Source organism: Rousettus aegyptiacus, unplaced genomic scaffold (genome assembly GCF_014176215.1).
Source record: "Rousettus aegyptiacus isolate mRouAeg1 unplaced genomic scaffold, mRouAeg1.p scaffold_m13_p_8, whole genome shotgun sequence".
Lineage (NCBI taxonomy): Eukaryota > Metazoa > Chordata > Mammalia > Chiroptera > Pteropodidae > Rousettus > Rousettus aegyptiacus.
This window is the reverse complement of record NW_023416311.1, coordinates 13939169-13954450: the sequence shown is the minus strand read 5'-3', so window position 1 is coordinate 13954450 and position 15282 is coordinate 13939169. Positions and strand designations below refer to the sequence as shown.

The window sequence follows — 15282 nt, the reverse complement described above, 5'->3', positions numbered from 1 at the left end:
CCAGCTCTGTCTACGTCCTCCAAACACTCCCACCCAGACCAAATCTCCTAAAACACACAGCATGAGGTGCCTTGCTGACTCAATGCTGCCAGTCACACGTCTCCAGAAGCCCAGGCTCCACGCACCTCGAACCCGGGCCTCGCTGGCGAACTCTTTGCAGTCTGACTTGAGGTGGATGATGATTTTGGTCCCGGTTCTAACTCCTGAGGCTTCAGCGATTTCAAACACCCCGGAGCTAAGACACATACAGAAGAGGGAAAGCCAGTTCCACACATCACTGTTGACAAAGCCTATATGGCAGGTGTGGTCTCTCTTTCTTGGGATTTTCACAAGCAGAGCCCAAACTGGCACAGAAAGGAAAGGCAAAGTGGCACTTTTTCTGAACCCTGCTGAGCCCCCCAGCCACCAATGCTGTCAGGGACAGTGGCTGTTGAGGTGTGGGGTATGGGGCTCTCCTGCTCCCTCAGGATGGCCCCTGCCCATCAGGAGTTCCTCTTGGGCTTTATGTCAGGCTGGCGCCAGACACTGGGGGGAAAGGGACAGAGCCCCGGAGACCTCCCCACCTTCTGCATTAACTCTGTGTGTTTCTGAGCCTCTGGCACAGGCCACATGACTTCTTAAGAGCAGATAAACTGTTTTAGAAGTAAAAGAGGAAGAGAGACATGCCCCTGATAGGTTGATACCTCATTGATACCCCAGCCCAAGTTTACTCTGATAGGAGACTCTGTCGGAAAAGCGGGGTTCAGAAAGGAAGTGGGAGTGGGGAGTAGCTGGCTCCCTGAAGTGTGAGATTTGGGCTCCCTGTAAAAGGCTCGGGGACAGCTCACTGGTGTTTTCCAAGGAGGGTCTAACTTTCCAAAAAAAGCGGTAATATTTCAGCTAAATCCCACTCTGCAGTCAGCTGAGACTTGGCTACAGTGGCCCCAGGGCAGGGGGACACACTCTGTGTGTGATAGGGGAACTCACTCACTCACCCATCTGAAAGCCACTGGTAACCAGGGCTGCCTGGGCTAGCTGAGCGGGAATAGACCTCGACTCTGTCGGCCACCATGAAAGCCGAGTAGAAACCCACTCCAAACTGGCCAATGATCTTGCTGCTGGCCTCCGCCTGGTTCTGCAGCGCATCCAGAAAGGCCTGCAGTGGCAAAGGCTGGTCAGAGGGAGGGCGCCCCCTTCCCTGGAGAGAACTGCCATTTGTGACTCCCTGTGTTCCTCTAGCACAGGCTAAGTGGCATTTAATCCTCAAGACAACCACACTAAATACTTTCTCACACTCCATTTTACACAGAGAACAATGGCACAGAGCAGTAAAGTGATTTGTCCAAAGACCCCTGGCTGGGCAGCAGCGAGATGGGGCCTATATTTGACTCACAGGGCCTGTACCCCTGCCTGCTGGGTGAAGTCCTGTGGGTCACACACCACGGGCAAGTGTGAGGAAGCGGCATGCATGTGTATGTGTGTGCGTGCATCCTCCAAGCAGGAAGGAGCAGCTTGGTAGCTTCGTGGCTCGGGTGGCCTCTAAGGTTCAGCATGTGAAGGTTCAGCATGCCTAAATGTGTCTTCTGTGCTTCTAGATTCTAAACTTCATGGAGAAATGGTGCATACCAAACACATGCTTTGTACGGTATCACAAGGCACTTAACTATTATAACACAGTTCCTAAGATTAAAAGTCAAGTAACGTGAACATATTCTTTGCTATGAATACTGTCCAACAGAACACTTTGCAACAACAGACATGTTCTATATGATCCAATATGGTAGCTGCCGACCTCGCTTGACTATTGAGGTGGCTAGGGCAACCGAGGAACTAAATTTTAAGTTGTATTTAACTTTAACTAATTTAAATTCAAACAGTCACATGTAACTAGTGGCTACTATATGAGCCACGGACTTTCCTTGATAAAAACACAACAAAAAATGTAATGCAGGGGGGAGTAACATTATGGTAAAGAAGTTTTTTAGAAGTGGAAATTTCTGTGCATTGCTTTCGACCAACAATTAGACTATTTTCAAGCACTTGGCGCAACGTGCCATTTTAGGCACCATGCAGGTCCACAAAAACAAAAAGCAATTATTTGGTCACCAAGGAGAGGCACAAAAGCAGCCAAGGGCCACCGGCCTTAGTCCTGGGCTAGCGCTGATGCCACGGACACACCCTGAACACTGACACTTCCCCTCACAGGCTCCTCTCACCAGCAACCGCCACCCGCAGTGGTCGCTATCTCCACAGAGGGGGTCCGAAGAACCATGCAACCTGCAGACATCATGGGGTAAACTGTGCTGTCTGAGGGGAAGAAGAACTTATCTCTGCTGACCCTCTCTACTTCAAGCCTACACAACTTAAATAATTGCCAAGAAATGACTTGGAGAAAAGCTCAGGAGGCAGAATGGTATATTCTGGGCTCAGACCGATGGGCTTTGAACCTAAGATCAGCCAAGTTTTAGCTCTGGGCAAAGTATTTATGTCAGCCTTTTAATCTATAAAATAGCAGAAACTTCCTCAGAGGTCCCTGTGACAATACAGTGAAATCACGTCCCATGGTGTTCCCACAGCGCCAACACAGAGCTCGCACCTGAGAATGTTCCCACTGAGGCTGGCGTCCAGAGAGTGCTGGGACCTGTCTTTTCCATCGGGAGCTGCCTTTAAGGAAAGGGAGGAAGGGGCAGTGGGGGCCTTACCTTTGACCCTGACCTGGCGATTGTTCCCAGGTTGGACACCAACTCTTCTTGTGTCATCCCAATGCCAGTGTCCTGAGGAGAGACACACTCTAAGTGCCAAAGCGCCAGCACCTTGGGAAGTGGGACAAGGTGTACGAACAGCCCTAGGGCACAAGTGGCATTTGCCAGGCAGGGTCCAGAGAAGTAATGCCACATGGTTGTCAGAAAAGACTAATTCTAGTCACATCAGCTGGGCCTCCCTAGAGAAAACCTCACTAGGAGATAGACACGTAGACCAGAGACAAAACCAATCCCAAAAGAGTACACTGGTCAAAAATCACTGACTTGTACAACTGAACTTGGTGAATTTCATTTATGTAAATTATACATCAAGAAAGGCGCATGCACGCGCGCGCGCCCACACGCGCGCGCACACACACACACCCACACACACAGACCAGAAAGAATGAATGAACAAGAGAGCACAAGAGACTCCCTATAGCAAATTTCTGAGCAGGTAAACCAGTGTACTTGGTGGATGTGGAAAGCCTGAATGAAAAATGCCTGCTCAGAGCCCCACTGAGGTGTACCCTGCCATCCTCACAGAGACGCACACCCCACAATTCTACCTATGACCCTGGGATAACAGGTCCTGGAGCAGCTGTCTCGGGAACATATGTCCCCCTCATGGCCACTGCCTGCTGAATCCCCTTTGCCTTTCCAATCTTAAAAAGTTCAAAAGGTTACAACAGCAACCAAAAGTATTATTACTCCATCTAAAGCAAGACTATCAATCCAAACAGCAGGCTAAGATTAAAAATAGTACCATGGAATATTTAATCATGGGGAAACAGGCATTACAGGGAGAAAGCACAGTTAAAAATATAAAGAATGCCTTTAAAATAATGTATAGTTTAAAACATTTAGGTATGTAAATAAATGCATAGATACCAAAAACCTAAATGAACAGATGCTAAAATGTTAACAGCAGTTATCTTTGAATGATTTGATTTTAAATTTTCTTCATTCCTTCTTATTTTCCAAATTGTCTACATTGAATGTGTATCTTTATAGTATGTATTAAAATAAGAGTTACTGTAACAGTAGAGATGGTCAGGGCATTACTCGGGGCCTAGAGACACAAGAAGCAGGTCCATCTTCTCTGTCCCAGCGTGTGCAGAGGGCTGCTGCCCGTGGGCCCTGCCTGGTCACTGCACCAGCACAAGAGGCAGAGAGGCATGTGGCCTGTTATGACAAAGGAAGAGGTACCTGAATCGTGATGGTGCCTTTCTCAGCATCAGCCTGCAAGTGAATCTCCATTTCTGGTAAGGTTTGGCCTTCAGACACCAGCTTGTGACGCAGTTTTTCCAAGGCGTCGCTAGCATTGGAAATCAGCTCCCGTATAAATACCTACAGGAATGGAAATAAGATGCTAACACTGCAGGATCCATTTGGTTAGCAACTGCTAAAAGTCAGGGAAGAAGAGCCACAAAATACTCAGTTTTTAAACCAGAAAGACTTTCTACTTCACTCAACGGCACTTTCTCCAGGACAGATCACAAAATGTTTAAAGGCGATCATTTCTCCTTGACACAGCTTTATGTAGTAAATTCTAATTCTACTGTTACTTCCTGAAAATTAAGCCTAAAGTTAGGTATCAATCTGTTTAGTTAACTCAAAATTTAAAAAGTGGAGAAACCACTTCTTTCCTAACTCTTGCCCAGGGATGACAAAATATCCCCAAAACATCTTTCTCCTACTCCATAAAAAAAAACAAAAGACTCTCTGGCTTCATTTGGTCTACTGCCATCATCCAAAACCAGACCTAATGCTGAGGAGAAAAAAGGGCCACAGGCCCACTTACCTACCAGTGTCTGAAAAGCACTTTTACCTCCACAAAGCTGCCACTCACAGTGAGACCAGCACACAGATGAGGGGAGGAAGTGGGCTAATCTGACCTCCACGGGAACAGAAGCTGGCTATCATAAGGATACGTGAATATAACATTTAACAGCACAAGACCTGGAAATAATTCCTGAAAAGTCTCTTTTAACTTTGGAATTTGGTGTTTTACTCTTCTTCATAAAATTGCATTCTAGCAATAAAGAACACGGAAACAACAGCCCATTTGTTTCTTGCTTTTTCCATGGCCTGTCAACCATTGACGGTCTTACCCTTCTCAGAAAGGTCCCTGGTAGCCCCTTCCTGCTCTATCCCATAGAGGGCAAGGGCATCTTCTTCTTCCAGCCCAACAGTCCCACTAGACTGCAGATGGCTATGCCAGGTGACAAGACAGACACGGCCTGAGAGCATAACTGACAACCACAGAAATTAATCTCGGAAGGGCTCCCACACCCTTCTGGGGAACTTTAAAATCATCATTGAAATTCATTAGTTCCCAGAAGTGATCTGGCCCAAAGCCTCATCTGGATATATTTATCCATGAAATCCAAACAGATTTTGGTAAAAGTACTCTTGCTGGTGGTAGCTAAAATCAGGACCTGTCCAAATTTAATGCATTCTTGTAGCTAATGTATCATCTGGCATTTCCCCAGAACACAGAAAAACAGCTTTCCAAAGGAAACCTTGCTAGTGCTGGGAGTGATCACAGGTACTGTACCTCTTTTTCTGAGTACAAGGAACGGGCAACAATGTCCAGAAGCTTCTTTGTCTCAGCCTGGAACTCATGCTTGGAAACAGAACCTAGTAATGAATCACAGACATAACCAATAAAGTTTAATTTCTATTTTAACAGAATATGCTATGTTATATTCAAAAGTTTAAGGTAATAATTTTTAAACATTTTTCAAAGCAGTGAACAAAAAGAACCCAACTCTCTGGGGCTTTCAGGTCTCAGGAGCAAAACAAACCCAGAGGTTCCCCTCTCTCTCCACAGAAAGGGGCGAAGGGGAGTGCAGCCCTCATCCGCCTCCCACTGGTGAGGCCTGCATGCCTGGGTTCTGGGCTATGTCAGGAGACTGCAGAGGCCGGCCCTTCCCAAAGTGTCCCGTCGTGAAAATCAGGCTGGTTCCACCAGCCAGAACTTAGATTCTATTCTTCAAAACAGTGGTTTCCAAATTAATTACTTAGAAAGCAAAAGAACAAGAAAACCTCACTCTCTACTTAACCTAAACATCATAGATTCTGTTGTCTCATTTGAAAGCCAGAAATGGACTCACTTTGGGACTGGCTCCAGAGACTGCTTCTCTATACTTCTTAGGAATAAAAGGATAACTTTAGCGTGCGGTCCCGCATTGGCAGGGCCAATACTGAGTTTCCGGCCCCCTTGCATGATTGTTAGCAGATGTGCCGTGAATCACCACTTGAAAGATACTGCAAACTCATGGGTGACCACCAGAGGGGGCAAGACACACTAGGATGGAACTCAGAAGTTCATTGCCAAGACAGGAATGGATACATACATTCGTTGTTTTGGGGAACCATCCCTTCAACTAAGACCTTCCTCCCTCTGAAGTGAGCGGGTGGCTTCATCAATCATTCCTTCTACCTCAAAAACCTCCCCCGAGAGCCAGGCACAAGCTGAGCCTTCCCAGACCCGACATGGCGGAAGCAGTACCCTGCACAGTCTCCGTGCTGCCGATGATTGAGTGCAGGGCCTCCTCGCGATCCTCAGCAGCCTGCGAGCTGAAGAGCCGGTCAATGTGGAAGCCCGAAGCTAGGTTTTGCCTGGGGCAACTGGACTGAATAGGGGCCCTCCAAGGACACAGAACTGGCTTTTCTGAAAAGACAAACATGTGCAAAGGAGAGTTACCAGAAACAGAATACCCTAATTTATTCACAAACATATTTGGTAACATACCTGCACGCATGAAAGTATCAGAACTCAGGGACAGAGCTGCGGGAGGCGCCTAGGCAGGAGCCAGAACACTGCAAGGGAAGATGGGAAACCTGTCCACTTGACACTGCTGACCCCAGTCTAGCTGACAGATGCATCCTCTGCCTTCAGATGCTACAAACACACACAGACATCAGTAATGTAACTAGCAGGAACCAATCTTTGCTAGCAGCCCCTCAGGACAGTGTCACGCACCGACTCCAGGACCACCAGCCTGGAGACTGGCCTCAGTTAGTACGAGCTTCATGTCTGATGCTTTCAAGGATACTGGTCAGACAGACAAGACCCTCCTTGTTAAGTCCAGGCTTCACTCAACTGCATCGTCTGGTATGTACTACACATGTGGAATAGACAGGAGTGATTCAGAATGTCCACAAATAACCTTACGATTTTAAAAATCGACGTATCAACTTCCATATGCCTACAAGGTATAAAAACCTGCCTTTTCTTTAAGCTTATTCCTGCAGGGACCTTAGCCTTTACCTCTATGCAGAATACCTTAAATGCATCTATTCCCAACTCAGATAATATTCAACTTCCAGTCTAAATATTTAGTTCTCTGTGCCTGATTGCAGTGTTCACTTTACCCATACAGCTAAAAACAAAAAACCTGGGGCATTTCCTCTGGAATTAAATATTTGATTAGAGGGCTGAATAGTCTGTACCGGGCCAGGAGCACTGATGTCCCTGTGCTCCCAGCCAGCACCCCACCCGGGCAGAGATTGTAGGCGAGTTCCCATGCTGCCTTCCCACCAGGGACAGGACTCAGACACATTTGGAGAATAAGCATGTTCCCCACCAAAGGAGGGACCCCTCTGCTTTAAGGCACTCTAGGACTTTAGGGACAAAACCAGTGAGTGGGATAAAGGAGAGATGTTTTGAGGGCAGTGAGGCCCAAGATCACATCAGGACAGGATCTATACCTGAATTTCTCGAAGAACAACACGCCTGCAGACTGACAGGACTGTAACCATCTGAGCCACTAGAATGAGGAAGGTGAAGGAATTCCTGTGGCAGAGATGAGTAGAAAGCTCAGCAATCACAGACCAGTGGGGTTCCTGACTCCTCCATGTGAGCGGCCTCCACTAATGCTGACAGCATTTTAAACATTTTTTCATCTACTACTCCTATCAAGCACATGCCACCCGGCAACCACTCCCTTCTACCTGGCCACAGCAAAGGACACAAGTGTGGTCTTCCGGAGTCGTCTTCCAGCAGTGACATGCAGGTAGCACTTACCATGGTCCCTGCCCCACCTCCGGCCATGTGGCCCTCGTCCCTGCACAACTCTGAGCTGGTCTCCTGAAGCACTGTTCTCTCCAATCCATCTCTTAAATTTCTACATATTCATCTTCTGACACCAATTCCATTTTATTTCTCCAATTTTGGAGGACTTATTCCTGAACGCAACCTCGTCAACTCTAAATGCTTCAGGAGGTATTCTTGGCACACCACCGAACCACCCCACAGACCTGGAATCCTACCTCACTCCGGAAGCCCCAGACCAACAGGTTTGCTGATGTCCCCTGTACCACTACCTGTACAGTCACCAACATTGGGGTGCCTCTGCCCCTCTCTCCCTAGCCCATCAAACTCACTGTTGGCATAGAGGGGAGTGCTTCATAAGTTCTTGTTCACACACCCAAAAAACACCAGATAAACACATCACGCCCTCAAGAAAGGATGGTTCTCCCTATTGGTGAATTTCATTTGGAGTAAACTATTCTTGATCCACTCCATTTGCATAAAAGCAGCGGAATTTACTGAACTGATCATTTATCCTTACTTCTTGTCCCACTTTGTTCTGCTAAGAGTCCTTTCCCCACCATTTGTCTTTCGGTCTCTCAGAACAGGCTGCGTTTCCCTGTTGCCCCTCTCAGCTAAAAAACCACCCCTACCCCCCAAAGAAACCAGAAATCATGTGAAAGCAAAAATTCAGAGGCTAACAGCTCTTAGTACTTTGAGACCCCCATAAACTACCTGTGTAAACACACATCCTGCGATTCCTGGTGTGGTGAAGAGGGCATGGCCTCCCTTCTGCCACGGCCCCACGTTCTTGCCAAAAATGTATCTCAGTCTAATCATAAAAAAAAAAAAAAAAAAAAAATCAGACAAATCCAAAATGAGGGACCACCTATAAAATAACTGGCCACGATAAAAACAAAACAAAACAAAACACTGGCCAGTACTATTTAAAGGCACCAAGGTCCTGAAGGACAAAGCAGACTGGGGAACCATCACAGACTAGAGGAGACAACTGTGTGCAGTGCAGGATCCTGAACCAGAAAGTACATCGATGGGAACACTGGCTAAATTCAAACAAGATCAGCAGATTACTTGGCAGTATTGCATGAGTGTTATTTCAGTTGTCAATAGTTGTACTATAGTTATGTAAGATATTAACATTAGCAGAAACTAGGTGAGGAGGAAAGAGAATCCCAAGTACTTTTTTTATAACATTTCTGTAAAATATGAGACTTTCAAAATAAAACGTTTCCAAATAAAAAAGAGTACTTTAAGGAATATTCTTTCACGTATCATTTCATTTAAGCATGAGTATACAACCTAGCATATATCTACAAGTGAAATGACCAGGTCCAATGTTATGTCTGTTTAAATTGTGGTCAGTGATGCCAAGTCACCCTAAAGAGAGGCTGAATCACTCTACATCCCCACCAACAACATATAAGAATGTGTCATCTCCACACTCCTGCCAACACTATTACGAAACTTCTGGATCTTAGCCTATCAATCAGGTAAAAATTTCACTGTAGTTTTCATCTACGTTTCTCTTATGAACAATACTGAGCATCCACCCATATGTTAAAATACTTCTTATTTCCTTTTTTGTTAATGGCCTGCTGATATCCTCTGATCATTTCTCTACTACATTTTCCATCTTTTTCTTATTGATTTGTAAGAGCTCTTTATACATTAAGAAAATGTCTTGTCTGTAAAGGCCTTCCTCGCTCCAAGATTAAACCATTTTCCCATGTTTTATTTTTCCTATTCGGGTTTTCTTCCCCACCTAGTACTCAGAATATGTTTGAAAGGATTTAACACGGTGTTTATAATGGGAGTAATATAAGTCTTCATAATTCAAAAGGGGAAAAAATAAGCAATCTATATTTCCAAAGAGGAATTCCAACATAATTCCAAGATTACATTAGTCAAGAGCACTATTAAGAAAAGATTTGATTTCAGGTTAACTGAACTTCCTACAATGGCTTTAAGAACAAAACCAATAATGTAATAAATCTGCTTGAACCAGTTACAAACACACTGTCTGCATAGTATCTGTCTTCACGTTTCCTCTACACCCTATGGGGAAACCACAAACCTCAGTGTCAGGCTACAATGTCACAGTGTTAATCTATTTAGTGGTTTGGGGTCGCACAAAATAGGAAGCACCAATAATCTGAATCTCACAACACACACACACACCCCCCACCCACCCTACTCTACCTACCTCTGCCAGTGCACATGCTCATTCCTTCACCTGCAACCACATCCCTTTTTTCCACCTGAACTGCTTCAGGATCCTGCATGAAGCCCTCTTCCACCAAGCCTCCCGTACTGAGTTCACAATAATCTCTCCCTACTATGAAGTCAGAGCACTTATTTTCTGTGGTGCTCATTTCAAACTCCTGTTATAAGCCAGTCTATGGCATTTCTTCTATTAACTTTTTGTTATTGTGTAACAAATTACCAAATTTGTTGCCAAATTAACAAGCTTATATTTCTCAGTGTCAAACTCTATGAAAGCAAGAATGTCCATATTTCTCTAGATGCCAAAGAATCTAGTGGGGAAGCAGCTCTTTTTACATGAAACTTTTTATCAGCATAAACATCACTATGCTCACGCTAACATTCAGTCAGCCCATAGATGGCACTATTAGTCCTGCAAGGCCATTCTTTGACTAATAAGTAGCAATTAAAAATCAACTGCCTACAGGGGCTACCAAGTAAGGCAAATGAGTCAAAACACAATGGGTATTTCTCTTGATTTTTTTTTAATTACTTATTTATTTAAATTAGTTTCAAGTATACAGTACATTAGTTAGACATCTATAATGTTCATAAAACGATCCTCCCAAATGCTCCCTCCCTCCCCTGGCCTTCCACTTAGCCATCATGTTAATGCTAACTGCATTCCCTCTGCCATGCTCCCTGTGCCCAACTATCAACTACTAATTTGTACTTCTTTAACTTTTCACCCCATTCTTCCAGCCTCTCAACCCCTCTCCCTTCTGTCCGTCACCAAACTGTCCACTATATTTTTGAGTCTGTTTTTGATTAGTTTGTTCTTTTTGCTCTTTAAATCATATGGTATTTATCTTTCTCTGTCTTGGTTCACTGAGCATAATAACTTCTAGGTCTATCCATGTCGTTGGAAATGGTAGGATTTCATTTTTTTTTAATGGATGAGTAATATTCCATTGTATATGTGAACCATAATTTCTTTATCCAATCATCTGTTGATGGGCGCTTAGGTTGTTTCCATATCTTGGCTATTGTAAATTGTGCTGCCATGAATATTGGAGTGCATAGATCTTTACGAATCATTGTTTTGGTTTTCTTTGGATAAATACTGAGAAGTGCAATTGCTGGGTCAAAAGGTATATATCCATTTTTAATTTTTTGAGAAACCTCCATACTATTTTCCATAGCAGCTATACCAATTCGCAATCCCACCAACAATGTATGAGGGTACCCTTTTCTCCACATCCTCACCAATACTTGCTGTTTTTGCTTTTTCTTTTAAATCAGCCATAGTTCTTACTATGGTTGTGTTTCATAACTGCATCTTAAGTTATTTGCTTTAGATACACATATACAGTATTTTAAACTATGAGAAAGACGTTGATTATTTTTCTGGAATTAAATATCACAATCAGACAATCTTCCATTTTACCAAGTATATAATGTGAATAAGAACTATTTCACGCTTTGTCTTAATTCTACTATACAGAGGAGCTACTTCCTGTATGGCTGAGATGTAACCTACTAACCAAAGCTCCTGTGTATAACTATGAACTTAGGAACAACAACAAAAAGACTACTTGAAGGCCCTAGGGAATCAATAAAAGCTGACAGATTCTGGAAAAGAGTCCACACTGGGAAGAAGCAAACATCACAGAATCAAAGGCAGGTTAAGTAAAGAGTGGCTAAAACTTCAAAAGAAAATATATACAAGGTATACTTTTTCTAGCCTGAAGAACCACAGGAGAGATTGGGGGTAACCACAGAACACGAAAAGTGAAAGGAGGGGCCCAGGAAGCAGAGAGTCAGAGAAAGGAAACCCCAAATTTTGTGAATAAGTTCTTCTAAATCTTTAACTAATGACCTAAATCACGCATGTGTGGGCAAACTGCAAGCAACATAGCTAAGGATAAGCACTGAACTGCTGCCTAAGAGAAAGTCTTTGCAGTTAGGGTTCAACTTACAAACAACAGCTCTCCAGAGGAATATAACAGAATCCAGAGACTCCAAAAGGTAACATCCACGATGTCCAGGATGCAATAAAAAGTTACCTGATACACTGAAAAACAGGAAAATGTGACCCTAGCTCAAGAGAAGAGTCAATCAATGGACAATGATGCCAAGAAGATCCTGATGTTGGAATCAGAAGACAAGGATTTTAAAATAGCTGTTATAATATTATATGGCATAACATATGCTCAAAATGGAAAAGGTGGAAAATATCAGAGACATAAACAATAACAGAAGAAACAAATGGAAATTTTAGATATAAAAAATAAAATATCTGAAAATTTTAAATTAACTGGAAGGCTTAATAATCAAATGGTAACATGAGAGGAAAGCCTGTGAACTTGAAAATAGAGCAATAAAAATTATTTAACATGAAACAGGAAAAAATATTAAAAACAAATAAACGGGGTGTCAGGTATATGTGGAACAACAGAAAAAAGTTTAAAAGACATGTAACTTAAGTCCAAGAAGGAGAGGAGAAACAGAATAGGGCAGAAAAAAAAATATTTCAAAAATTAAAGACTGAAAATCTCTCCTCAAGTTGGTCAAATACATAAATTTACAGATTCAAAAAAGCTTAATGACCCACCAGCAGAATAATTTCAAAGAAAAACACCTAGGCACATCATAGTCTAACTGCTGAAAACCAAATAGAAAGAAAATCTTAGAAACACCCAGAGAGAACAACACAGTTCATGGGAGAACAATAATTTTCATGACAACTAACATTTCGGCAGAATTAATGGAGGCCGGAAGACAATGGTTCATCTATACAGTCTTAAATAAAAAACTTGCACTAAAAGAAATGCTACAGTTTTTCAGGCTAAACGGAAACCTGGGTCTTCAAGAGGAAAGGTAGAGCATCAGAAATGGTAACCTGGGTAAATATAAAAGTATTTTTCTCTTAATTTCTTTCTAAAAAATATATGACAGCTTTAAAGAAAAATTAAAACATTGTCTTGTGGGTTTATAACACATGTATATGCTATACATATAACATATGGGGTGGAGGAATAAAATATACCTACATAGTAGCAAGTTTTTTTACATTATGTAAAATGCTGTAATACTAATTCTAAATAGACTATTAAAAGTTAAAGCTAAACATTGGATTCACCACCAGAGTAACCACCTAAAAAATGATGTAAAGAAGTATAGCTAAAAAAGCATTAGATAAACTTAAATAGATTTAAAAAAAAAATTTACTTGATCCAAAAGAAAGCAAAAAAGGAAGAAGGGGTGAGGGGAATGAAAACGGACAAATACTAAATGACAAACTGAAATCAATGACCTAAGTTTTCACCTTAGGAAAAAAAAAAAAAAGGCACAAAGTCTACCCAAAGAAAGTAGAAGAGAAGATGTAACAAAGAAAAGAAACCAATAAAGTAAAAAAAAAAAAAAAAAAGGGCAGACAATGGAAAAATTAACAAAGCCAAAGCTGATTCTTAAAAAAGATAAAAAAAAAACTGATAACCCTTAACGAGACTGCTGAAGAAGAGAATACAAGTTATCAACATCAAGAATGAGGTGGGGATCTCCTTACAAATTTTACAGACATCAGTATTATGAACAAATTTATGCCAAGAAAAGTTGACAGCTTAGATGAAATGAACAAATTCCCTGAAAAAAATAAAATCTATCTATCCAGAGTGACAGAAGATGAAACAGAAATTCGGAGTTGCTTTATATCTAATTAAGAAATTGAATGTTTTCAAAAACATGTCCACAATAAAATTCTAGGCTCAGAATTTTTACTGGCAAATTCTATTAAACATATAAGCAAGAAATAACACCAATCTTACACCAACTCTTTCACAAAAATAGAAAAAGAGGGAATATTTCCCTATCGGTTTTATGAGAACAGCATAGCCCTAATATCAAACCTGACAATGACGTTACACACACACACACATGCACAATAAAAATAATAGGCTAATATACCACATGAACACAGACAGGGAGGTCCTAAATAAAATATTAACAAATCAAACCCCAAAATATATAAAAATGGTACTGCATCATGACCAAGCAGGTTTACTGCAGAAATGCAAGCCTAGTTTAGCACTACACAATCCATATAATTAACTCTACTACGCATGCGCGCGCGCACACACACACACACACACACACACACACACACAGCAAAAGAAATGCCACTAATGGGCTCAGAAGGAAGAAGCGAATGAGAGCACAGGGCAGGCCCATCTGTAGGAGGCAGGAGCTGCTACAATATTCTAAAAGACTGTCACCATTGTCAAATGTAGACCAAGACTCTCAGAACTTTTAATTTTTCAAAAGAAATAAGAAACTCAAATAATTATGTGAAATCTGATTTTAAATGTTTGCAATTGCTTTTTTAAATATTTGAACCAAACAAAATTTATTTATAGACAAAATTAGCCTGTGGTTGCTAGTTTGCAACTTGTTTCTAATCTGGAAAATGATGCCCATGAGAAAGTTTACCAGCAAAGAGAAATAGAGTAAAGCTACAAAAAAGAGGCTCACATTCCTGTTTGGTAGAAATACATCAAAGAACAACTTTTATAGAAAAAAATAGATGTTTATGACTTTGAGGTAAACAGAAGTTAGCAAACTTTTTCTGTGAGGGGAACACAGTAAATATTTTAGACTTTTCGAGACCTGTGGCCTCTCTTGCAGCTACTCGGCTCTGCCATATGGCTGGAAAGTGGTCACAGACAACATGTAAAAGAATGGACATGTCTGTGTCCCAATAAAACTTTATTCTCAGAAATAGGCCATAAGCCTGATTTGATCCAAAGGCCTTCGAAGAACCTTGGGGTAAGCCACAGAAGATTAGTGTATTTGACTAAATTAAGAACTTCTGTTTATCAAAAACAAAACAACAAAAGAAAACCCACCAGACACCAAGAGAGTGAAACGGCGAGCCACAAACTGGGTGAACATATTTGCAACAATGATTATTAATTGACAAAAGAATAAGTAACAAAAGATTAGTACCCATAAACAATATATATGAAAATACATAATATAGTAAATCCAGAAAAAAATGGGGTCAAAAGACATAAATAGCATTTCACAGAAGACAAAACAATGTCCAATAAGCCATATATAAAAGATGTTCAATTTCATTAGTAATCCATTAAAAGCATAATTAAAATCCCAAGTGAAACATTGTTTTGTAACCATCAAATTGACAAACATTTAAAACAGCTGTAAATCCCAAGTGTCAGTGCAGATATGCACAGGGAACTCTCACAGACTGTGGAATGCAAATCAGGACTCACTTGGAAA

General features: G+C 41.9%; 1 protein-coding gene across 1 annotated transcript in view; it reads right to left on the bottom strand.

Moving 5' to 3' along the window:
• TRAP1 (TNF receptor associated protein 1) overlaps window positions 1-15282 on the bottom strand; it is a 44371-nt gene that overhangs the window by 15010 nt on the left and 14079 nt on the right. The window contains exons 2-7 of the mRNA XM_016166551.2: window positions 6238-6399; window positions 5281-5363; window positions 3930-4070; window positions 2682-2753; window positions 975-1135; window positions 126-235 (exon numbers count right to left, since the gene is read on the bottom strand). Coding sequence (XP_016022037.1) covers window positions 126-235; window positions 975-1135; window positions 2682-2753; window positions 3930-4070; window positions 5281-5363; window positions 6238-6399 — 729 coding nt within the window. The remainder of the gene's footprint in view (window positions 1-125; window positions 236-974; window positions 1136-2681; window positions 2754-3929; window positions 4071-5280; window positions 5364-6237; window positions 6400-15282) is intronic.